The 26414-nt window shown below is 44.6% G+C and overlaps 1 protein-coding gene and 1 long non-coding RNA gene across 5 annotated transcripts in view; one reads left to right on the top strand and one right to left on the bottom strand.

The window, feature by feature from the left end:
- Nucleotides 1-11131: 11131 nt before the first annotated feature.
- Nucleotides 11132-19542, bottom strand: LOC100350565 (uncharacterized). The gene is made up of 3 exons (XR_517041.4): nt 18854-19542; nt 17286-17581; nt 11132-11733 (listed from the first exon to the last, which is right to left on the bottom strand). It is a non-coding gene; the product is annotated as an uncharacterized lncRNA (long non-coding RNA).
- RAB3GAP1 (RAB3 GTPase activating protein catalytic subunit 1) overlaps nt 18751-26414 on the top strand; it is a 117029-nt gene continuing 109365 nt past the window's right edge. For 2 of the 4 annotated variants that reach the window (XM_002712424.5, XM_008258517.4), the window contains exons 1-3: nt 18751-18829; nt 18931-18986; nt 25393-25468. In XM_002712424.5, the coding sequence (XP_002712470.1) occupies nt 18812-18829; nt 18931-18986; nt 25393-25468 (150 nt within the window). In that variant the 5' untranslated portion in view covers nt 18751-18811. The remainder of the gene's footprint in view (nt 18830-18930; nt 18987-25392; nt 25469-26414) is intronic. The other 2 variants (XM_070071007.1, XM_070071006.1) reach the window with 1 other exon arrangement.

Genomic DNA, 26414 nt, shown 5'->3' with positions numbered 1-26414 from the left:
TTTGCAATGAGACTGTTTAGTTTACAGGCTGTCACCCAGGCAACCACCCACTGTGTGTCTAGCTTGGAGAATTGAAAGCAGGACAATCTCATCCAGGAAAGAAAACAAGAGTTGAGACACGTTTCCAAGCTGCTGTTTCAGTGAATCAAAAAGTCGGACCTCCATGCATTCCCTTGGCTGACAAAATTGCCATTGTCCTTATCCACTGAGACTTTCTATGGGAAGTCATGCCTTTGTAATCCCTGTACTGTGCCAGTAGGGTCCCTTTACAAGCCTGAATATAGGTCACAGAGTGAGAAGCCAGCTGGTTGTATTTTTAGACTCAGACTTAAGAAAGCACCAGTGGGTAGAAATCCTTACATTAGAACATGCTTCATGTCTAGACAGGTTTGTGGTGTTTTGAAGCAAAAGCTTCATTAAATGGGCTACAGTTTTGTCTGACTCCTAAGTGGCAATAAACCAGGCTAAAATAGCTTCAGGTCATGGACTTCAAAAACATGCTCAAGAGGAAGTAGACTCAGAGTGCTCCACACCGTAAGATCATCCGGCGTCTGTGGGCGGCCAGGTTTTCTTCTGCCACACACTGAAGGATGCGGGGGATTTCCCTTCTAAAGATGCTCTTCATTCACTGGGGTACACATGGTATAACAACAACAGCTAACACTTGCTGAATACTTACTAGGTTAGTCCTTTACAGGAATGATATTATTTAACCCCAGAGCAATGCTATAGAGCTGATACATCAACCACCATCAAACCTACGTTATGGGTGATAACATGGAAGTTTAGACATTTAAACTAATGAATGGAGGAACCAGGGATGAAACAGCCTGACAACAATGTTTTACTGCGCTAACACAGCAATGTGTGCATGCGTTACACACACACACACAAACACACACACATGTTCACGCACATGCTTCTCCAGTGAATGAAGACTTTATGGTAAAGATTTCTGGGTTTACATAGACTCTTTCAATTCAGTCTAAAGCAGTTTAGCACTGATCTGAGGCTGTTATTCTCTCTTCTACTTTCTGCACTCCAGCTTATTTTTGGCTCGCAGCTGGGATAGTACTCTCTCTTAGGTTCCATGTCAAGAAGTGGTGAGTAATACAGTTTCTGACTTTTAAATTTCTGCAGGGTGATCCTTGGTTTCACGCTGGTGTGTAATCAGTGAATGTTTTACTGGTTTCCTAAAGAATAATCCTCCTCTCATTCTTTCCTGAGGATTTATTTATTTGAAAGAGAGAGTGAGAAAGCAAGAGAGAGAGAGATATGTCCCATCTGCTTGTTCACTCCCATCATACCCAGCTTGTAATCTGGGCTGAAGCCAGGAGCCAGGCACTCTAACTAGGTCTTTCACATGGGTGGCAGGAACCCAAGCTGATGGGCCACCATCTGCTGCCTCCCAAGCACATTGGCAGAAAGCTGGATTGGAATCCCGAGGAGCTGGGACCTGAGCTAGACACTGTCCTATGGAATGCAGGCATCCCACGCAGCAGCTTAACCTGCTGTGCCACGATGCCTGCCCCTGGTCTCTCATTTTGAGAAATACTTGCTTATTCAAATCATGGTGTATGTGTCTGTGGTTTATTTTTTTTAAGAAATTCATTTTTTTCAGAAACAGTGAACAGACACACCAGACAAGGACACTATCAAGGACAATATTAGGCATTAAAGATACCAGAGAACTGTAAAAAGCTCTAAGGACACCTGGAAGAAGAGGAGTGTTTAATTTTCTGGGGTGGAGGGGGATATTCATTTTCCAGGGCTGCCATAACAAAATCCTGTAGACTGGGTCGTTTGAAAAACAGAAATATATTTGCTCTTTGCTCACAATTCTGGGGGCTAGAAGTTCAGAACCAAGGTGTCAGTATTGGTGTCTCCTGAGGCCTCTCTCGGTGTTTGCAGAGGGCCACCTTCTTGAGGTGTCTACACATGACGTGTTCTCTGCATCTGTGCATCCCCAGTGTCTCTCCGACTGTCCTAATCTCTTCTCATAAGCACACCAGCCACACTGAATTAGGGTTTATGGTAATGGCCTGATTTTTTTTTTTCCAAATATTTATTTATTTACTTGAGAGGCTGAGTTACAGAGAGAGGGAGAAAAAGAGAGAGAGAGGTCTTTCATCTGCTGGTTCACTCCCCAAATGGCCACAACAGCTGGAGCTGAGCCAATCTGAAGCCAGGAGCCAGGAGCTTCCTCCAGGTCTCCCACATGGGTGCAGGGGCCCAAGCACTTGGGGCATCTTCCACTGCCTTTCCAGCCATTAGCAGGGACATGAACTGGCACTCATATGGGATGCCAGTGCTGCAGGAGGTTGCCTAACCCACTATGCCACAGCGCCAGCCCAGTGGCCTGATTTTATGTTAATTACCTCTTTAGAGACCCTTTCTCCAAATGTAGTCATATTCTGAAGGACCAGGGATTAGTACTTTGATATATGAATTTTGGTATACATAACTCAGCCCATAACAGGGGACATAGGTAGTTTACACAGAAAAGGTAATATCTGAGCCTGAACTTGAAGGACAGTCTTCCAGATAAACTATAGACACAAGGACATTGGAAAGAGATTAAAAAATAGCATGTCCAGAGGAACGAGAAAGCACAGACTGTTGAAAACACTGTATGTGTGGCCGGCACTGCAGCTCACTTGGCTAATCCTCTGCCTGCGGCGCCAGCACCCCAGGTTCTAGTCCTGGTTGGGGCGCCGGATTCTGACCGGTTGCTCCTCTTCCAATACAGCTCTCTTCTGCAGCCCGGGAAGGCAATGGAGGATGGCCCAAGTCCTTGGGCCCTGCACCTGCATGGGAGACCAGGAGGAAGCACCTGGCTCCTGGCTTTGGATCGGCGCAGTGTGCTGGCCATAGCAGCCATTTGGAGGGTGAACCAACAGAAGGAAGACCTTTCTCTCTCTTTCTCACTGTCTAACTCTGCCTGTCAAAAAAAAAAAAAAAAAAAAAGAATGTAATGGGGACCACAGTGCCAGCCCCTCTCACCATTTCTTTTTAACCAACACGTAAGGGCAAAAGAGAAGGAAGAAGATAAAAAAGAAACAAAAAATTAGATACTGGAAAGGAAGAAACAAAATTGCCATTTCCACAGTTGATATGAATGTATATGTAGCAAATATAAAAATATTTATTGGCAGATTTTAAGAATTATTAAAAGAATTTATCAATGGGGTTTGATTTAAAAATCAATGTACCAAGATCAACTATATTTCTATATATTGGCAAAAAAAGAAAAGAAAATTTTTGAAAAACTACCATTTATAGTATTGTTAATAAACATCTAATAACTGAATAAATCTAATGGAATATGCCCAATAGGTAAATATTTATTTTTAATAAGTTAAAATAATATATTTATTAAAATACTTATTTTGGAAAACTATAAAATTTATTTCCATAGACTTCAATAAGATATAAATATATAGTTATCCATGGATTAAGAGGCAAATATTGCAAAGATGTAACTTCTTTCAAATGATCACAATCAAAACTATTGAAGTCATTTTAGGGGTATTAACAAGCTGATTGAAAAATTACCGTCATGTCTCATTTACTTCACTTTCCTCTACTGCATTTTAAAGACACTGCATTTTTTACAAATGGAAAATGTGTGGGAACCTCTGTCTCCACTGAGACTGTCAGTGCTGTTTTTCCACACATACTCACGTTGTGTCTCTGTGTCACATTTTGGTAATTCTTGGGGTAAGTCAAAATTGTCCTCACTATTCTATCTGTTAGAGACATGTGTGATCATAGATTCTTGAAGTTACTATTGGGGTTGTTTTGTGGCACCACAAACCATGTCCCACAGAGAACAACAAACTTACTTGATAAATGTTTTGTGCCTCCTGATTGCTCCACTCACAGCTGTTCCCCCGTCTCTCTCCCTGTCCTTGGGTTTCCCTAGTCCTGAGGTGCAACAATATTGAAATCAGGCCAATTAATACTCCTACAATGCTCTGTAACTGTTCAAGTAAGAGGAAGAGTCTCCTGTCTCTCACTTTGAATCGAATCTAGAAATGATTAAGCTAAGTGAGGAATCTATGTTGAAAGCCAAGATAGGCCAAAAGCTAGGCCTGTTGTACCAGATACGCAAGGTGTGAATGCCAGGGAAAAGTTCTTGAAAGACATTAAAAGTACCTCTCCAGTGAACACACAAATGATAAGAAAGTGCAACAGCTGATATGGAGAAAGTTTTAGAGGTCTGAATAGATTCAGCCACACTATTTCCCTAAGTCAAAGCCTGATCCAAGGTTAGACCTTAACTCTCCTCAATTCTGCAAAAGCTGAGAGAGATGAGGAAACATGTTTATAGCTGGGCCCTGGCAAACATGCTGTTATTTGCTAAGAGGAGAATCCTTATCCATGGAATGCTTTCTCAGGACATCCCTACCCTGGGATGGCTTATGGTGGATATATGGATTTAAGGATCTTGGCTTCCTAAAAATGTCAGATAAGCTGTTCAGCCATATGACTATAAAATGGAAACGTTTCATTACAGAAAGCAAGGGTCTGGATGTTGCCCCAGCCTGCTCCCTGCTTACCTATTCCTGTTGATTGGTTGCATTTGCTTTCCTGGAATTGTTAGTAAAGCTTGAAACTGGGTAAGATCTCTGACTGTGGGAGTCTGATGTGCCAATATGATCCTTTGTGTTCTCTCTCTCTCTCTCTCTCTCACACACACACACACACACACACACACACACCATGCTTACTGAGACAGTCATCTTTGAAAAATGCCTTTCAATCTCCTCCAATAGGTAAGATCAGATACTGATATTCTGAAGGCAGAAGAACAGAAAAATTAAAATTATAAAGACAATAAAGAGGGTATTTCTGGTGGAAAGAGCCCTGGAATACAGGAATTAGGATTATAGAACTTTCATCTTCCTCTTCTTATCTCTATGATGAGCTTACTTTTTCCATTTACAAAATGAAAGAGTTGAACAATATTTTTTCAGAAATCCCTTTTTTTTTTTTTTTTTTTTTTTTACAGGCAGAATGGACAGTGAGAGAGACAGAGAGAAAGGTCTTCCTTTACCGTTGGTTCACCCTCCAATGGCCGCCGTGGCCGGTGCACTGCATTGATCCGAAGCCAGGAGCCAGGTGCTTCTCCTGGTCTCCCATTGGGTGCAGGGCCCAAGCACTTGGGCCATCCTCCACTGCACTCCCTGGCCACAGCAGAGAGCTGGCCTGGAAGAGGGGCAACCGGGACTAGAACCCGGTGTGCCGGCACTGCAGGCGGAGGATTAGCCTAGTGAGCCACAGCACCGGCCTCCTTTGGTTTTAAAAAGCTGGAATTCTAAAACAGTAAGAAAAGTAATTTCTTTATACAGAACTAAGAGAGAGACAAGAACCCGGACAATAGTCTAGTCTTCCTCTGGTGGTCAAAATGTTTGAAAGCCCACCCTCCTTTAGCTGCTCTTGTGAGGGCATAGGTATCTCCCAATCCCCACTGCTCTATCCCACTGCTCGCTCTCTCTCTCTCTCTCTCTCTCTCAAAAACATTTATTTATTTACTTGAAAGTCAGAGTTTCAGAGAGAGGGAGAGAGTGAGAGAGAGCGGGAAGGAGAGATAGCGAGAGAGAGAGATTGTCCATCCACTGGTACACTCCCCAGATGGCCAAAATGAAGGCTAGGGGTCAGGAGCTTCATCCAGGTCTCCCACATGGTGGCAGTGGCCTGAACACTTGGGCCACCTTCCATTGCTTTCCCAGGCCATAAGCAAGGAGCTGGATTGGAGGTGGAGCATCCAGGAAATAAACTGGCATCCATATGAGATGCCGGTGTTGCAGGCAGCAGCTTTATCCACTGCACCACAACACTGGCCCCCTCATGTCCCCACCACTGGTCTCTTTAACCCAATAGACTCTCCCCAATCCACTGAATTCCCATGTCATTTTGTACCTGTATGAGGGTACTTCAGAAACTTTATGAAGAAAGGAATTAAGAGATAAGTTAATTGTGCTGGAAAAAGATTTGAAATCCATGCATAGTCTTTCTTAACATGCATTTTCCATGAACTTTTGGAAGACCTCTTGTTATGACAGTTAACAGTCAGCCTTGTTTTAGAGTTGTTTTTCTCTCGCCATTCAAATGTAATGTCTGAAGGATGAGGAACAAGTTTTAACTGCCTTTGTTTGTTGCATTAGCTATTCATATATACAATGTTTTCAGCAAATGTTTTGAACTGAATATACCCTCGGGGAAAAATAAAAAACAGTGGAGAATTTCACGCACTGGTGTTTTGCTCACTATAGGAGAATCTCTAGTTTTCAACAGAGCTATGCTTTTACTAATTCTGGGTAGGTAGAGGGGAAGAGAAATGATGTCAAGGAATGCTAGTGCCAGGTGAAATGCTGTAAGGTGGGCCTGAAAGGGATGACAGTTACAGTTTGGAGGCCAATGTCGTCTGTAAGAGATAATGGATAATTCTGGAATGCTTGGGCAACCTCAACTATTGAGTAGGAGAGGATTAAAGGATTTGAAAGTTCTAAAAAGAGCTTTTCTGCCGAGGCAGCAGCGGTTTGAATGCAAGCTGCATCTTCTGCATATTAAGCACCATCTATTTGTCTCTTGTGACATTGTTGTGGGAAGAGGTGAGAGTTCTTTTCAGAAAGTCCATGATGAAGCCTGTTTTTTTTTTTTTTTTTAAGATTCATTTATTTTATTTGAGAGACAGAGTCATAGAGAGGGGGAGAGAGAGAGAGAGAGAGAGAGAGAGGTCTTCCATCCACTGGTCCACTCCCCAGAGGGCAGCAATGGCCAGAGATGCACCAATCCAAAGCCAGGAGATTCTTCCAGGTCTCCTATGTGGATGCAGGGGCCTAAGGACTCGAACCATCTTCCCAGGCCATAGCAGAGAGCTGGATCGGAAGTGGAGCAGCCAGGACTTGAACCAGCGCCCATATGGGATGCCAGCACTGTGGGTGGAGGCCCTACCCACTATGCCACAGCGCCAGCTTGGAGCCTGTTGTTTTTAAGAAACACTACCTTCCTAGGAGTATTTTACCCAAAACTTCTCCTTTTCAACCTAGAAAGTGGTGGAAGGAGTAGCGTGTTAAAAGAAGGAAATAAGGTTGACAGGACATCTCAGTGGGCAGAGAACAGACTTAAAAGGTAGTTGAGGGCCGGCACCGCAGCTCACTAGGCTAATCCTCCGCCTTGCGGCGCCAGCACACCGGGTTCTAGTCCCGGTCGGGGCGCCGGATTCTGTCCCAGTTGCCCCTCTTCCAGGCCAGCTCTCTGCTGTGGCCCGGGAGTGCAGTGGAGGATGACCCAAGTGCTTGAGCCCTGCACCCCATGGGAGACCAGGATAAGTACCTGGTTCCTGGCTTCGGATCAGCGCGGTGTGCCGGCTGCAGCGCGCCAGCTGCGGTGGCCATTGGAGTGTGAACCAACGGCAAAGAAAGACCTTTCTCTCTGTCTCTCTCTCTCTCACTGTCCACTCTGCCTGTCAAAAAAAAAAAAAAAAAAAAAAAAGGTAGTTGAGATCCAAGGATCACAGCAGCCTGGAAATATATGAAAGAGATCGAGATTTTCTGTGACTCTGAAAGGGTCGTTAACCAAGGTATTTTGCAAATCAGAAAACCGTTGTGAGCAGAAAAGTCTTCAATTCCATGATATGGGGCCAATGGTGACACTCTTTAAAGTCCTGGCTCCCAAATATGGTTGACCATCAATTTCATTTGGAGAGATTTTGTAAAATCATGGATTCCTAAAATTCCACTGCAAACATGCAAGACACTTGGAATCACTCTTTATAGGTGAGGAATGCAAATTTACACAAGTAAAATCATTTAGCTTCACCAGCAATCAGGAAAAAGCAAATCAAACCACTTTTTGCTCATCATGTTAGCAAAAATGTATAAAACTCATAATATTATACCTAGGGAAATATGTACTCTAGGACACTATTAGTGAGTGTGTAAGTTAGTAAAGATCATTTTGGATATTGCAATCTGTTGATGTTGTAACCAAGAATTACAACATCCAGGCAAAAGGGAGAGCAGAGGCCACTAAGGCAGGCAGAGAATCTACTATCCTGAGGTTGTTTTTCAGACAAGGTTTCAGAAGAACTTATTTTTCAACATGGCACTTAGAAGCTCCACAAACGGCTGGTACTGCGGCTCACTAGGCTAATCCTCCGCCTGCAGCGCTGGTACCCCGGGTTCTAGTCCCAGTTGGGGCGCCAGTTCTGTCCCGGTTGCTCCTCTTCCAGTCCAGCTCTCTGCTGTGGCCCAGGAAGGCAGTAGAGGATGGCCCAAGTGCTTGGGCCCTGTACCCGCATGGGAGACCAAGAGGAAGCACCTGGCCCCGGCTTTGGATCAACACAGCGCGCCAGCCATAGCGGCCATTTGGGGAGTGAACCAATGGAAGGAAGACCTTTCTCTCTGTCTCTCTCTCTCTCTCACTGTCTAACTCTGCCTGTCAAAAAAAAAAAAAAAAAAAAAAAAAAAAGCCCCACAAGCAAGGAGCAGCTCAAGCTGCAAGAAACCAGTTGGAGTTGGGTCTCAGTGACTTGAGTTGAACTTTTCTCACCATAACACTGCATTTTCCACCCAAGGGAGGAGTTGTTTATAGTGATTTTCTGAACACAAAATGTATGCAGTTGTATGTTGCCTGCATGTATGAGTAGGAGGAGCCCCCTTTCCTCTTTGCTATATCTTGGACCTTCCCCAACTCTTATTATAGGGAGGCAGTTTCTCTAGGGAATCACATCTCCTCTCCCCTGCCCCCCGCTCCCCCCATCTCCTTTACTTGTCCCAAGTCAGTAAAGCTTTCCTCTGGGCAACTCCCACTTGGGGCTGATTGATTGCTGACACCCCAGGCAAATGGACCCCTTGTGCCTACAACACTCTCTGTTAGGAAAAGAGTTGCAGATTGGTGCCTCCTCACTCAGGGCACCATAAACATTAGGAAAAAGGCGCAGAATAGAGAGAAGGCACTGTACGAATTTACAGCCAGACAGAATTTATTCAGAGAAAAGAAATTCGTAGAGGTGGGTGACCCACTGTCCGTGTACACATTGATGGAACACTTGGCAGAAGTCCTTGACCCCCAGGGACCGGGCCTTTTTATATCTTAGGAGGGCTAGGGAGGGGGGTGGGGGTTGGGGGCAGCAGGTGGAGGGGAATTCCAGCAACTGGTCTTTCAGGTGGGGGTGGGATATGAGGGCAATAGAATGTGAGACCCAATTCAGATTCAAGGGCAGGGAATACATTCCAATGTTTATCTATCTTTTGGTCAAGGAGCGAGAATGGCTGAGGCTTACGTCTTTGTTCTATCACTCGCAACCCAGTGTTCCTACCTCTCAATATTTAGCCTACAGTAATTCTTATACATGATCACTAAGATGCAGGTAGAATGAATTTTTACCTCAAAAAAACCTTCATTCTGGAAAATTTTGAAGTAGTAAATGGTATAGTACAATGAATCCCTGTAAGTTCATCATCCAAGTAAGACTTATTTTTTTAACAGAGGTAACTAACAGTCTATATATCAAGCTGTAGGAGACAATGAAGCAAAAGGTCATCCATCTTTACTTCAAATTTTGGAATGCTGTGCAGAGGTACAAAAAAAGGAAAGAGCTTTACATAATGTCTTATGTGGGCTCCAAGTCACATGATTAAGTCAAAAATTGAGTTATCAGATAACATGTATAGCATGATTCTCTGTGATAAGGAGGTTGAGAGAACATGCCCATGGAGCTGGCCCTACCACTTACCAGCTGTATGACGGGGCAAGTTGTCTACGTTCTTCTTGTCTCAGTTTCCTCATTGGTAACATAGGGCTGTATGGTAATAGTGTTTCCCTCTTAAGATTATTGTGACAATTAAGTGAGTTGATAGAAGTACTGACTTAGCGTGTTCATATTAAGTGCCAGACATCCTTATTTGTGAAAGAAATTGATTTAGAAGAAGGTTAAAAACTATCTTTACAACAAATTATAAAAAGATACTTATATACGTGCATATGATAGGGTCGGAAGAGATGCACACTTAACTGAGATCAGTGATTGTATGTAGGTTGTGTAAGTGTTGAAAAAACAGTCAAGATCATTTACTTTATGCATATCATTTGAGCCTTTTTCCATGAGAAAACATTCCTATTACTTGTATAATATTACAGCAGTTTAAATTAAAATACGGATTCTCAGGCTCTACATTTGGTGACAAGTATCTCCAAAGAACAGACATAAATGGAAGATGCCGGATTAAGGGCAGCAGCATAGCAGAAACTGCAGAGGTTGAGATCCTTAAGCCATTGTAACTGGACTGGGGAGAATGTTCAAGGGATCTGAGGAAGGACTCGGCAAGCATTTGGAGATACTATTGCTGCTAAAGTCGTTGAGTGGGGCCGGTGCTGTGGTGTAGCTGGTAGAGCCACCGCCTGCAGCAACGGCATCCCACGCGGGCACCTGTTCCAATCCCGACTCCTCCACTTCCCATTCAGCTCTCTGCTATGGCCTGGGAAAACAGTGGAAGACAGCCCAAATCCTTGGGCCTCTGCACCTGCGTGGGAGACCCAGAGGAGGATCCTGGCTCCTGGCTTTGGATCGGTGCAGTTCCGGCTGTTGCGGCCATCTGGGGAGTGAATCAGCAGACAGAAGACCTCTCTCTCTGTCCCTCTCTCTCTGCTTCTGCCTGTCTGTAACTCTGCCTTTCAAATAAATAAACAAATATATTTTTTAAGTAGTGTCTAAGAACAGTGTGACATGGAAGGTCAGGCTGAGGCCTGATACTTTGCATTTATTAATCATCTGTAGCTGGAATAATTCACCATCATGAACAAGGAAATACTGGTGATTAAATAAGATTATATGTGTAAAATAAAGTGATTAGTTGTAGATAGGTGCACACGCATATCCATGCTCAGCAGAATAATTTTATTTTCCAAATTTGCATTTCATTCTTACTACTCTTTTCAATTATTTTGTCTCCTACAGTCTGATTCAAGATCCATTTAAATATCTTTAAAAATAGAAGACTGTTACCATGCACTGTCCCTTCTGAAACTGCCAGATAATAAGATGCAAGCTTAAGGAGTGAAGCTAGGTGCTCTTGACTTATTATAGGCCTTGAGAATCACGCAATGACTGTATACGCGAAGCTTTCTGATGGCAGGCACCTTGTTTTTATTTTTTCATTTTCCAATTTCAGGACCAGGGCCAGGCATATGGCAGTTGCTTCTAACAGAGTTTGCGATGAAGACATGGCTGAATGCAGATGAGCGAATGAAGGCTGCATTATTGCTTTCGAAATTCTCACATGGGTAACTGTACTGCTTTCTGTTTCAAGAAATAGTGGACTGCATTTTTTTAGAATATAAGATACTGTATGCCTGTTCTGAAAAGTCGCTTGAATATTTTTCTACCTCTGATTTTCTAAAGAGCTTTAGGAAGTTGGGTAACTATCACACATCCTTTTCTAAGCCATTTTATAGTTACTTACGTCTTATCTCTTGGTGCTCAGACTGTGGCAACCCAGCGGGCAGGGATTATTTGAATCCCTCCATGGGATTGACCACCGTGCCATGACAGTAGGCCCTTGATAAATATGACTGAATAAACGGGGAAAACAGTGTCTAATAATGTTGGCGCAGAGAATTTCCCTCCAAACGGTTCCTTGTTCTTGTCTCCTGTCTTCCTCTTCCCGCTGCCCCGTCCATGCAATCATTCTCATGGCAGAATCATGAAGAGTATCCGATTCTCCCCTGCGAAGAGGCCGTCAAGACAGATGAGAACGGTACACTTCCCTGGCTGTGGCTCCTTTCACAAACAATGTTTGCTCTATCACTAAGACCTAATTAAACTGTTATGCCCCCCACTTTTCTCTGAGGACTAAGCTGAGGGTGATTTTTCCAGGCTTCTAATCTCCTAAATTGCCTATGCGGCAAAATATCTCCCTGTGGCCATTATTGGTAACACCTTGAAATAAATGAATTATGCCAGAGAGGAAACACACTTGCATGGAAAAGCCCTTGCCCTTGGACGTGTAGCAAAATAGCTCAATACCCAAAGAAACACAATCTTTTCTGCTTTGTGAACCAGTGAAAATCTAATAAAAGTGTGTCTCCCCTGAGTATTTTACATCATTAGCATGCTGGATTCACACTTCACTTTAACAAATAACTTATTTTAAAAATTTCTCCAGGGAGAAGACATGGAGCCAAAAATATCTTGGAAGAAAACTTTACCTAGCAACCTGATAAGGCTGCTTCATACAATTTCTAAAATTTAACTTCATGCAGCAAAGTCTTTGGGATTTTTTAGTTTCCAATTTTTGTAGGTCCTGAAACTTCTTAATGGCTAAGCAAGAAGAAAAAAAAAAACCACAGTGATGCTCTAGCTGTGAGTAGCACTTTATGGTTTTCGTGGTATATTCATTATAAACGCTGTTGCTAAAATTGATCCAGGACAGCGTGCTTACCATTTTACCTATGGACATAGACCTTGATCTTTGCCACAATCCTACACAGTAATATGTATTACAAATTCCATTTTACTAATAGAGAAATGGGTTTAAATGAAATAAATAAATTGCCCAAGGTCATATAGTTAATAAAAGACTAACTCAGATCTGCCTGACCTTAAATATCATAGCGGGTAAAGCCACTGTCTGTAGTGCTGGCATCTCATATGGTTGCCGGTTCATGTCCCTGCTGCTCCATTTCCAATCCCACTCTCTTCTATGGCCTGAGAAAGCAATAGAAGATGGCTCAAGTCCTTGGCCCTTGCACTTGCATGGGAGACCCAGAGGAGGCTCCTGGCTCCTGGCTTTGGATCAGCGCAGCTCTGGCCTTTGCGGCCAATTGGGGAGTGAACCAGTTGATGGATGACTTTCTCTCTCTCTCTCTCTCTCTCTCTCTTTTAAAAAAACATTTTTATAAAGATTTATTTATTTATTTACTTGAAAGTCAGAGTTACACAGAGAGAGAGGGAGAGGCAGAGAGAGAAAGTCATCCATCCACTCTTTCGTTCCCCAATTGGCCGCAATGGCCAGAGCTGTGCTGATCTGAAAAGAGGAGCCAAGAGCTTCTTTCCAGTCTCCCACTCAGGTGCAGGGGCCCAAGCACCTGAGCCATCTTCCACTGCTTTCCCAGGCCATAGCAGAGAGTGGGATAAGAAGTGGAGCATCCAGGACTCGAACCAGCGTGCATATGAGATGCCAGCACTGTAGGCAGTGGCTTTACCCACTATGCCAAAGCGCTGGCCCCATAAATCAGTCTTTAAAGAAAATCATGGGACTGACTGCAGTTGGCAAAAATCTTTAAGTGAACAAAAAGCCCTTTTCCTTTCATATGTACAAATTTCACTATCTGTCCATCTCTCTTTTCTTTCTCTTCACACAAAAGGCCAAGCTTACCACAGGTGCTTCATTTCCTGTTTCTGTGGGTATTCTGAATTCCTTGGACTGCCTTGCTGCCCAACTCCAGAGGGCGCTGTTCACAAGGTTCTCTGTAGGCGGTCTCTCCCAAGCAGGACTTAGACTATGGTGGAGTGGTGAACCCTGGTGTTCCGTGTCCCCCAGCTGGGTGGGTTTCCTCCCTTCTCACCTTATTAAGAACTGTCTCCTTTAGTTCTCCCACCTCCCCTTCATCAGTCTCTCAAGCTACTCCAGCAAACAAGCCTGCCTATTAGCCACTGCCCAAAAGGCAAACACCTCAGCAAGGTCAGCCAATCAACTTCTCTCTGCTCTCCGCTCTCACTGGCTTTTACAGGAGTCTACAGTTAGCCATCTTCAATGGCGTCCCCTCTCAGGTTCACTGCCAACTCTCTTCCCTGCTTTTTCCTTTCTGTTTTCTCTACCATTTGTTTCCCCTCTCTCTTGCTGGATACTTTCCCTGTATCCATTTTCTAAACATAACCTTTCTTCAAGGCTTTACATGAGGTGCCTTTTCTCCTCTTTCTACGTCCTTTTCTGTAATCACCTCACCTATTCTTGTTTTTTAAGATTTATTTATTGGGGCCGACGCCGCAGCTCAATAGGCTAATCCTCCGCCTGTGGCGCCAGCACACCGGGTTCTAGTCCCGGTCAGGGCACCGGATTCTGTCCCAGTTGTTCCTCTTCCAGTCCAGCTCTCTGCTGTGGCCTGGGAGTGCAGTGGAGGATGGTCCAAGTGCTTGGGCCCTGCACCCGCATGGGAGACTAGGAAAAGCACCTGGCTCCTGGCTTCGGATCAGCGTGGTGCGCCGGCTGCAGCACGCTGGCCGCAGCGGCCATTGGAGGGTGAACCAACGGCAAAAGGAAGACCTTTCTCTCTGTCTCTCTCTCTCTCCCTGTCCACTCTGCCTGTCAAAAAAAAAAAAAAAAAGATTTATTTATTGGGGTCGGTGCTGTGGTAGTAGGCTAAGCCTCTGCCTGTGGGACCAGCATCCCATATGGGCACCAGTTTGTGTCTCGGCTACTCCTCTTCTGATCCCAACTCTGCTTACTGCCTAGGAAAGCAGCAGATGATGGCCCAAGTCCTTGGGCCCCTGCACCCATGTGGGAGACCCGGAAGAAGCTCCTGGTTCCTGGCTTCAGATAAGCCTAGCTCAGGTTTTTGCCACCATTTGGGGAGTGAACTAGTGGTTGGAATACCTTTCTCTCATCTCTTTTGCTCTCTGTTTGTAACTCTACCTCTCAAACAAATAAATAAAATCTTCAAAAAGATTTTAAAAATAAAAAAAACAAAAAAGTTTATTTATTTGAAAGGCAGAGTTATAGAGAGATTGAAGGAGAGACAGGGAGAGGTCTTCCATTCACTGGTTCACTCCCTAAATGGCTGCTGTCGCTCCCCCTCTTCGTGGAGGAACGACACAGGACCCTGCGCTGTTCTTTCGTCTGCTCGGCCCTCCCCGGGTTTGCTGCTGGTTCTTCCCGGGTTGGCTACTATCCCTTCCACCTCCGTGGAAGGGCAGTTCCCCCTGGCCGCATTCCCCACTTCCGCAGGGGAGCGGCACACCGCCGGCCGGCTCTCTGGGGGCTGCACGGGTGTTCCTTCAGCTAGATGTTCCCCTTAGATGTTCCCCATAGATGTTCCTGGTGCATGCCGTCTCTCTCCTCCTTTATAGTCCTCCTCCGCCAATCCTAACTCGGCTGCCCACACGCCGAGTACGCTGCTCTCCTCCAATCAATAGCAAGTCCTACAGTTTATTAGTTGAACTGGAGGCAGCTGTGCGGAAGCTGTTTACTTCTCTCCCAGCGCCATACTGTGGGAGAGCAGATGCATAGAATAAGTCTTAATTCCAGTAACTCAGTCTAGTCCGGTTGCTCCCCACAGCTGCAATGACTGGAGCTGGGCCAATTTGAAGCCAGGAGCCAGGAGCTTCTTCTGGGTCTCCCATGTGAGTGCAGGGACCCAAGCACTTGAGCCATCCTCCACTGCTTTCCCACACACATTAGCAGGGAGCTGGATCGGAAGTGGAGCAGCTGGACTCGAACTTTTGCCCTTACGAGATGCCAGTGCTGCAGGCAGGGCTTAACCTGCCACAGTGCCAGCTCCTTTACCTATTCTTGCAATCTGAAATACTATTTCAACTCCCAGATTGACATCATCACCCTGGTCTTGCCTCTGAAGCCTATTCCTATATTCAGTATTTTTTCCTCAACAGCTCCCCTGGAACGTCCTGCAGGCCTGTCACGCTTCACATCTGCCAAACTGAGCTCTGGTCATTTTTCTCGCTCCTTCCAGCCTTCCCCATCTCAGGAAATGGCAGAACCTTCACACAGTGGTTAAGGCCAGAGATCTTAAAAACAATGATTCCGCTTTTCCATTACCCCCAAGTTCAGTCCTTCAGGAAACCCTGTCTATCTTATCTCCAAAATCTGTACATATCAAATGTGTTCAACTTGTCAGGTGACCTCTCTCATCAAAGCCTCCACCCTACCCGTCCCTGGATGCATTAGCAGCATTTGGCCATTTCTACTTCTTTTGCCTTACCCCTATCTCTTCTTCACATTGCGTCCAGACTTATGCAAAATTGTAAATTAATCACACGGCTCTCTTGCTTAAAATAGTTTAGTGACCTCAATAGTACTTCAGATAAAGTCCAACCCTCATCTGAAAGGCCCTATGCAATGTGACCTACGTCCACCTCTCTATCTTAATTGCAAACATTATGCTCCAGGTACAAGCCCCTTGCTCAGTTCACTAGACAGATTGGACTTGCCCACCTTTGAGCCTCTGGACAGTCTACTCCCTCTGCTTAGAAGTCTTCTCCAACTCTGGCCAGTGCTGTGACTCACTAGGCTAATCCTCCGCCTGTGGCGCTGGCACCCTGGGTTCTAGTCCTGGTTGGGGTGCCAGATTCTGTCCCGGTTGCTCCTCTTCCAGTCCAGCTCTCTGCTGTGGCCCGGGAGGGCAGTGGAGTATGGCCCAAGTGCTTGGGCCCTGCACCCACATGGGAGACCAGGAGGAAGCACCTGGCTCCTGGCTTCGGATTGGCACAGCGCACTGGCTGTAGTGGTCATTTGGGGGGTGAACCAACGGAAAAGGAAGACCTTTCTCTCTGTCTCTCTCACTGTCTAACTCTGCCTGTAAAAAAAAAAAAGAAAAAAGAAGAAGTCTTCTCCAACTCCAACCTGGTTATCTTCATCCTTTCCTTCAGTTCTCCAAGAGTTGTCTTGTCAAGGTTATCATATGTCATTGCTGGCCATGCAGCAAATGTCCAGTCTTCTTACCAGACTGCAATTTCCTTGAAGTCGGTGACTGTATCTACAACACATCTTCATATCTCTGGAGGCTAACAGAGTGATTGGCTTCTATTAGGTGCTTAATAAATGCTCATAACTGAGTGAAGGTGCAAGCTGAGACCTCTTGGGGGAGACTGCAGCAGTAGTAACACACAGCTCCTCTCTAATAAAGTGGATGGAAACTAGGAGGGGCATCAGGAGGTGGGAGCCCAAGGGTTGCCATCGGCAACAAATATCTGTTGTCAAAATTCTGCTGACCTTTAGTTTTGTCACCTGCTCCACCTATATCACCAAGTTTTTGATATCTCTAACTGATTTTATGTATTTTCATTACTGCACTTTCCATAGCTGTACTTTGCAGGCCCTAACCTCCAAATGCCTTCTCCGAGTCACAAAACTCAGTGAGACTAAATTTTTGTTGTTATTGTTACCCCAGGTTTATTGAAAATATGACAGTGTTAACAGAAAGGTTGAAACGGGCCCACGTGGCATTTTGAAATCCATCCCAACTGTAGGCTGAGTGATCTGCAGGTTGGACAGACTGCCAAAATCCAAAAGCTCCAGCATTTCCTTAGTGCCGGGACCTACCTCGGTGATCTGATCCAGGGCTGAGACCTCAGCAACATAATTCTCTCTCCTTTTTCTCTCCGCCTCCTGCAGCCTGGTGGAGATATCTCTAAGCGGGCCTCTCTGAAGCCGCTTCATCGGGGGTGTGACACAGCCTGCTATCCTGTGCGGAGCTTCTTGCAGGGAATGCTGGTGCTCTCCTCGCGCATGTCTTTGCCGGTGTGGAAGTCGTGCCCACGTGAGTGCAGTACTTCTCAGGGTGACCCAGGTTGCCTTCTTCATGGTTTCCATGTGAATGTGGTCCATGTTGGCCGGTCCTGAGTAAAAGATGAGACTTAATTTTTTATTCCTTTAAGTATTAGCAAAGGTAGAGGAAACAGTATAATAAACATGTTCCTAATCTTTATTTCATTCCTAGACATTTCCATTATTTTAAAGCAAATTTCAGATATGACGTCATTTCATCTATAAATATTTCAGTATATGTAATACAATTTTTTTAGATTTATTCATTTATTTGAGAGGTAGTGTTACCGAGAGAGAGAGAGAGAGAGAGAGAAAGAAAGAGAGAGAGAGAGAGGGAGAGAGAGAAATCTTCCATCTGCTGGTTCACTGCCCAAATGGCCCCAATGGCCAGGGAGGAACCAGGAGGAAGCCAGGAGCCTGGAACTCCATCTGGGCCTCCCATGTGGGTGGAGGAGCCCAAGGATTTGGGCCACCTTCCACCGCTTTCCCAGATGCATTAGCAGGGAGCTGGATTGGAAGTGGAGCAGCTGGGACTTAAACCAGCACCCCTATGAGATGCCTGCCTGGCAGGCAGCAGCTTAATCTGCTGTGTCGCCAGGTCAACCCAGAGATATACTTCTTTATTTATTTATTTCTTTTTAAAAATATTTATTTATTTGTAAGGCAGTTAACGGAGCGATTTTCCAACCGCTGGTTCATGCCCAAGTTACTGCATTAGCTGGGCCTGGGTCAGGGTGAAGCCAGGAGCCTGGAACTCCATCCTGATCTTGTGCGTGGGTGGCAGGGGCCCAAGTATTCGGCCACCTTCTGCTGTTTTCCTAGGAACATTATGGGGGAGCTGGATTGGATGTGGACCATCCAGGACTCAAACTGGCACTCCTGGCTTCGTAGGGGTGGTTTAAACCCACTGTGCCACAAAGCCGGCCCCTATGATTTTAGTTTATGACTTAATCAAAGTGGGTTAAGTTCCCCAAGGGTATTATAGTAATTAGCTCAGTACCTTGCAATCAATAAAGAGAAATTGAACGACGAAAAACCCAATGTGCATTAGGTTTTCTAATACAGTCTTATACGCGTGACTCTAGGCCCTTATCCTTTCTTTTGTTCCCTTCCTGTACTCATTATTCTACAAGCAATTTTCAAAGTTTATTAAACCAGCCAGAGTGGGAGTCGAGCCCGGATACCGTCAGGGGGCGGGGATGTGAACAGGCCCCGCCTCTCGCGCGCCGCCGCCTCCGCCTCCTCTCCTCTCCTCGGCTCTTCTTCCCAGCAGCCCTAGCGCCCGCCCGGCGCTCCTCAAGATGGCGGCCGACAGTGAGGTGAGAGCTTTGCTTCTTACTTACCCCTGTCACTGTGTAAGTTCGCTCCTCAGTGTCATCTTCCGGGGCTCAGTCTCTGTGTTTCCTTCCCCCTCCCGCAGCCCGAGTCCGAGGTATTTGAAATCACGGACTTCACCACTGCCTCGGAATGGGAAAGGTGAGTGAGCCGCATCTTTAGTTACCCTGGGCCCCGGCGTCTCGCAGCTGCGTCCTAACTAGACACAGGCACCCTGACGCCACTTCTGTGGGAAAAGTCGGTCAGGCCCCGGGTCTTCGCTTCGTGTCCGCTGTGGGCAGCTGCGGACCACTTCCGCGTCGTGCGTCTCGCAAGGACGGGTCCCGGCCCGCCCCGTGCAGCCAAAGCCCTGAGACTCAGGCTCTCAGAAAAAGTTTGTTTCCTCTGCTCTCTGGGCGCTGGCCTTAGAGCTTTTGATTGTCTGGTTGCCGCCCACCAGCAAAAGCAGTTTCCGAGGGTACCACCGCCGTTCCCGTTTGGAGTTTAACCCATTTTTGTTACCGTAAGCAGTGAACTTGACAGCTGGTTTTGTGTTTTGTTTTTTTTCTTCCCGTCTACATTGGTCTGCCCCTTTCCGGAGGAAGCCTTTCTTTAGAAGACGGGTGGCTGTCCATCTGCCACACGCCCACCGTCTCCATCCTGTCTTTGCCAATAACCTTTTACAAAGTCTGCATATGGCGTGAGAACGCCTTGACTCAGGTTGCTGCATTTCGGTGGGTCATGTGCCCAGGCTCCCTGTGCTCCTCCCACTCGGAGGAACAGCTGTCGGGGTGTCGCCCAGAGTCACAGAAGCCCTTCAGTTTTGTGGGTGCTGAGGCCAGAATTTAGACGGTTGCACCGCTTTATAACCTTTCCGGTGGGACTAGGAATTTTGTGACTTTCCTGTCATACAAATGATCGCTGCTGGAAGGATGTTTTGACCTTTAGTACTCTCTAGAAGGAAGAATCACTAAGACATACCCACCCTGGCTCTAGAGCTATACTGCAAAAAACAAAAACAAAAACCCAAACAAAAAAACTTGATTTATATGTTAAAGCAAAGCAACGGTTAAAATGTGAGCCAATTTCTGCCAGCTATATAATTTAGATAAGTGTGGTATTGTTGTGGACTATGATTTTTGGAGACTTTGTAGTAGAAAGGATAGGAAAGGAGCCTTTAGAGTGTGAAGTGGTTGGTTAGACATGAGAAGGGACTGACAGGAGTGCAATTATAGGTGAGAATGAACCTTTGGGATTTCATGAATACATCTTCACGCAGGGAAGGCTGTCTATTAGAGGGCAATAGGGTACTAGGGAAGATGGAACAGGTTACAGCCTCCAAAGCTAAGTAAGAGAATCCAGATTTGGTGCTTTTGATCAGTAGTTCTGCAGTTTTAGTGTGTATCAGAATTATAGATTGCTGAACTCCACTCTTAGAGTTTCTGATACTATGGGTCTGAAGTAGAATCCCACAACCTTTTTTTTTTTTTTTTTTTTTATAGATTCATTTATTTTTTTGAAAGGCAAGAGTTAGAGAGAGGCAGAGAGAGAGAGGTTTTGCATCTGCTGGTTCACTCCCCAAATGGCCACAGTAGCTAGAGCTGTGCCAGTCAGGAGCCAGGAGCTTCCTCTGGGTCTCCCATGCAGGTGCAGGGCCCCAGGACTTGGGCCATCTTCTGCTGCTTTCCCAGGCCATAGCAGAGAGTTGGATTGGAAGTGGAGCAGCCAGGTCTTGAACTGGCACCCATATGGGGTGCCGGCACTGCAGATTGGCCTGCTACTTCACAGCACCAGCTCTTACCAAAACTTTCTGGCATAGTTACAGGTAATACAGATGCCGCTGGTCTTAAGGTGATAAAGAGTGGCCAGTGTTGTGGTACAGTGTGTTAAGCCACTGTTGGAACATTGGCTTTCTATATCCTGGTGCGCATTCCAGTTGTTCACTTCTGGTCCAGCTTCCTGCTAACGTGCCTGAGAAAGCTGCTGGAAGATGGCCCATGTGCTTGAATTCCATCCATGTGGAAGACCAGGATGAAGTTCTGGGCTCCTAACGTTGGCCTGGATCAGCCCAGGCTGTTCTGGCCATTTTGGGGGTAAACCAGGATATAGATGATTGATCTCTGTCACTCTGCTTTTCAAGTAGATCTTAAAAAAAGAAAAAAAGAACTATAAGCTTGTGATTATAAAATAAACTGAAAGTATGTGATTGCAAAAAAAAAAACTATAGATATAATGAAATGATCTTAGAGTTGCCAAGTGATATGATGAGAATTGTTTAAGGACACAAGGTAAAATGAAGGTGAGCAGCTTACCTTATTTGATGTTTATAGTGAGGATAGAATAGGGAATTGTAAGATAATTTCAGAGAAAATTCAGGTTAGATGAGCTTGAAATACATAAAAGTGTGAAGAATCAGATGTGGAACTACAGTTTCTTACCTGAAGAAGAAAGATAACAGTGTCGAAGTGAGAAGAGTGCAGTTTTGGGCCTGTTGAATTTGAAATAATGCCTTGAAGGTAGATAGAAAAATCTAAGTAGAATCTTGGGAAAGTCTGGGTGAGGACATAGAGCTTTGAATGAAAAGAATGATCACTGTCCCCTAGTTAAATATTTACATACTTAAATTTTAAAAGTATTCTGAAGTAGAGTATAAAATCCTTTAGTTCCTCTTGGAAATAATTAACACAAGAGAACTGTCACAAAGTAGGAAATTTATTTTCTTTTATGCTCTTGCTTGTAGAGCGAAGCAAATGTTCTATAATTCATGAGAAAAATGTTAAGACTTTGGAATCTTTTTTTTTTCTAAAGATTTATTTATTTATGTTAAAGGCAGAGAGAGAGAGAGGTCTTCCATCCGTTGGTTCACTCCCCAAATGGCTGCAATGGTTAGAGCTGGGCCAATCGAAAGCCAGGAGCTGCTTCTGGGTCTCCCACTTGGGTACAGGGGCCCAAGGAGTTGGGTCATTTTCTGCTTTTCCAGGCCATAGCTGAGAGCTGTATCGGAAGTGGAGCAGTCGGGTCTTGAACCAGTGTCCTTATGGGATGCTGGGACTGCAGGCTTTACCCACTACAGCACAGCGCCGGCCCCTAGAATCTTGAATTTTGAATTTAATGCATGAAGGAAAGTTCTTGGTCAGTCTGTTACGAATCATAAAGACAATTTATTGAGAAGACTAAATAGAAGCCCATAACTCTTTATCATTTGTCCATTGAAAAAAATACTTACTGAGGCAGGCAGTGTGGCATTGTTACTTTTATTATAACAATAATACTTCATAATAGAGTGAAAAATATCACCTGTAAATCTACTACCATGCAGTAACTACTATTAATTTTTTGACATATTTCCTCCTAAAACTTCTGTGTTAACTTTGGATCAAACCATATTAATACCTCTTTTTTCTTTTAACATTTAACAATTTCTTGTTTCTTCAAAACACAATTTAAAATCAGTTGAGAGAGACAGAGACTGATGGAGAGCACTCCCATCCCTGAATCACTCCCCAGATTCCTGCAACAGCCAAGGCTGGTGAGGCTGAAGCTGGGAGGTCTCCCATGTGGGTGGGAAGGACCTAACTAGTTGAGCCATCACTTGCTGCTTCCCAAGGTACATATTAGTAGGAAGCTGAAATTAGGAGTGGAGGCAGGACACAGACCCAGGCACTCTGGTCTTTAATAGCACAATTTTTTTTTTTAAATTTATTTTTTGACAGGCAGAGTTAGAGACAGAGAGAGAGTTATAGACAGTGAGAGAGAGACAGAAAGGTCTTCCTTCCATTGGTTCACTCCCCAAATGGCTGCCATGGCCAGTGCTGCACTGATCCGAAGCCAGGAGCCAGCACTTCCTCCCGGTTTCCCATGCGGGTGCAGGGACCCAAGGACTTGGGCCATCCTCCACTGCCTTCCCGGGCCACAGCAGAGAGCTGGACTGGAAGAGGAGCAATGGGGACAGAATCCGGCGCCCCAACCAGGGCTAGAACCCGGGGTGCCGGCGCCGCAGGTGGAGGATTAGCCAAGTGAGCCATGGCTCCTGCCCAATAACACAATTTTTAATAGGTATTGTATGTTCATCCTTTGAGTGGTTATATTGATTTAGAACGGTTTGCTGCAATTGGATATTAACATTGCTTATGGCCGGCGCCGTGGCTCACTAGGCTAATCCTCCGCCTTGCGGCGCTGGCACACCGGGTTCTAGTCCCGGTCGGGGTGCCGGATTCTGTCCCGGTTGCCCTTCTTCCAGGCCAGCTCTCTGCTGTGGCCCGGGAGTGCAGTGGAGGATGGCCCAAGTGCTTGGGCCCTGCACCCCATGGGAGACCAGGATAAGTACCTGGCTCCTGCCATCGGATCAGCGCGGTGTGCCGGCCGCAGTGCGGCGGCCATTGGAGGGTGAACCAAGGGCAAAGGAAGACCTTTCTCTCTGTCTTTCTCTCACTGTCCACTCTGCCTGTCAAAACAAAACAAAAACAAAAACATTGCTTATGAATACACATACACAGTTCAAAAACACACAGTTTACCTTTATAAGTGCAATCTACATTTCATACAAATTTTTGCTCATTTTTGGATATATTTTAAATACTCTTTTTTGTAAATATGTAGCTTTATTTCTGGTACACTCATTTTCAAAACTAATAATAGTCATTTGACAGAACCTTCCCCCAGAGTGAAATTAATGTGTGGATTAATATACCTCCTTTAATTTTAAAGAGGAATTAAATGAGAAAGTTCAGTTGGGTCAAATTCTGATTTATTTGAAAGGCACAGTGACAGAGAGAGTGAGACACAGAGCGAGATCTTCCATCTTTGGTTCTTTCCCCAAATGCTCACAGCAGCTGGGATTGGGCCAGGCTGAAGCTAGGAGCTGAGAACCTCATCCAGGTTTCTCATGTGCGTAGCAGGGACTCAAGGCCTTGAGCCATCACCTGCTGCCTCCCTGGATGCCCAATAGCAGGAAGCTGAACTCCGAAGCAGAACTGGGGCACAAACCCAGGCACTCTGATGTGGGCGTTATAAGTGGCAGCTTACCCACTGTACCAATTGCCCTCCTCAGTCATTACCATCTTAAACAGAAACATAAATTAATTTATAATGTCACTGAAGAAGAAATATGGTGCCTTTGAATACAGTTTGACTAGAATGAACAACACTGTGGCAATACTTCCTAGGTGTTTTGGGGGAGCAGTGTTGCTGTTAGGCTGTTAGTTTTTATCGTACTTACATAAAAAATAGAGTAATAATCTGTTTTCCTGAAGGTGTCTTTTAATATGTATTTATTACCACCACTGAGGTTGACAGTTTTTATTTGCCGATGTTAAACATGTTGCGAAACAAAATGTAATGCTCCTTTTTAGTAAGTTTTCTTGGTCTTTAAATTTAAAGATTGAACAATTGGGGCAGGCGCTGTGACACAGTAGGTTAATCCTCCACCTGTGGTGCCAGCATCCCATTTGGGCGCTGGTTCTGGTCCCAGCTGTTCCTCTTCCTGTCCAGCTCTCTGCTATGGCCTGCAAAAGCAGTGGAAGATGGCCCAAGGGCTTGGGTCCCTGCACCCACGTGGGAGACCCAGAAGAAGTTCTGGCTCCTGACTTTAGATTGGCATAGCTCTGGCTGTTGCAACCATTTGGGTAGTAAACCAGTGGATAGAAGACTTTTCTGTTTCTCCCTCTCACTGTCTGTAACTCTTACCTCTCAATACAATAATAAAATCTTAAAAAGATTAAACAGTGAATAGTTTTTAAGTCTGGAGGTCAGTTTTTTTTTTTTTTAAAGCTAACAGAGTTCTTGTCAGCTTTCCTCTAAAACTTGTTTTGTGTATTTCTTTATTTTAAAAGATTTATTTATTTAATTGAATGAATTATACAGAGAGAGGAAAAGACAGAGAGAGAGATCTTCCATCTGCTGGTTCACTCCCCAAATGGCCTCAATGGCCAGGGCTGGGCCAGACTAAAGCCAGGAGCCAGGAACTTCTTCAAGTTCCCCTAGGTGAGTGCCATGTGCCACTACTTTACCCAGGCACGTTAGCAAGGAGTTGGATAGGAAGTGGAGCAGCCAGGTCTTGACCTGGCGCCTATGTTGGATGCCAGCTTTGCAGGCGGTGGCCCCAACTGATTTTATTTTAATGAACGAGGTTCCAAGATGTTTTCATTATGGGGGAAGTGGGGAGAGCCAAATCAGGCTATTTCTAAATACATTTAAAAGAAAAATAGGTCCGTTATTTTGAAGTAGAGGAGAAATTAATGATTTTATAATTATCTTTAATAGTATTGTTTTAGTCAGTTTTTACTTCTGTCCAAAATTTATTGTTTTCATTTTAATAATTTATTCTTAATTTATATTTTATAGAAGGCAGAATGCTTTTGTTAGGTAAACAGTAGACTTAAATGAATCAAAATAAAAAAATCCTTGAGCTAAATCTTTGTTTTTATTCTGTATCCATTAACATAACCATGTTAAATTTACCAAATATTCTCTAATCATAATGTTAAAATATTAGAAAACTTTTTAAAGAAATTGTATAATAGGAAAAATGTTCAGTTAAACATTTAAAAAGCTTTTTTCCCCTCCCTAGGTTTATTTCCAAAGTTGAAGAAGTCTTGAATGACTGGAAATTGATTGGAAACTCTTTGGGAAAGCCACTTGAAAAGGTCAGATCTATTTGCTGGTGTTTCTGAGTGTTTACTTTGAAACCTCAATTTTTAAGACATTTGCTGCATTTTACACATTTTAATTAAATTTTTTTAAGTTATATGTAACCTAGAAACATATATGGCACCTGGAAAAATTTGGATTTGAATCTGTGGCAAGTGATATTTTTAAGACATTTGTGAAATGTATCTTGAATAATAAAGTTTTATTTATAATGTCATTCTTTGTGAGTGATTTTATTTGTTTCTCCTGATGTTTACTTCTTTCTTGCCTTCTCCCTTAAAATGTTAAAGTTTTTCATTGATCAGAGAAAAATTGAAATTACCAATTTCTTGGATAGAGTATTTTTCTTAACTGAAGAGGAGAAATCTTGATCTTACAATTGACATGTTGTGGTTAACAGATATTTTACTCAATTTTTGTATTTTATGATACCACTAGTAACATGCCCTCCCCTCCCTGCCCTTCTTAACTTATGAATGTTTTGAGGATTTTATTTAAAAATGAAACAAATGGTCTTTGAACTTGAGGTAGAACTTTAATTCTAGTCCAGATTAATTGATACTTTACTCATAAACTGCACTCTGATTTTTTTTTTTTTTGGACAGGCAGAGTGGACAGTGAGAGAGAGAGACAGAGAGAAAGGTCTTCCTTTGCCGTTGGTTCACCCTCCAATGGCCGCCGCGGCCGGTGCACTGCGCTGATCCGATGACAGGAGCCAGGTGCTTCTCCTGGTCTCCCATGGGGTGCAGGGGCCATCCTCCACTGCACTCCAGGGCCACAGCAGAGAGCTGGCCTGGAAGAGGGGCAACCGGGACAGAATGTGGCGCCCCGACCGGGACTAGAACCCGGTGTGCCGGCGCCGCAAGGCGGAGGATTAGCCTAGTGAGCCGTGGTGCCAGCTCTGAATGTTTTTTGAAGGATGTACTCAGAGAACAAACAGAT

The sequence above is a fragment of the Oryctolagus cuniculus genome, chromosome 3, assembly GCF_964237555.1.
Source record: "Oryctolagus cuniculus chromosome 3, mOryCun1.1, whole genome shotgun sequence".
NCBI classification, from domain to species: Eukaryota; Metazoa; Chordata; class Mammalia; order Lagomorpha; family Leporidae; genus Oryctolagus; species Oryctolagus cuniculus.
This window is presented reverse-complemented; position numbering and strand designations above follow the sequence as displayed.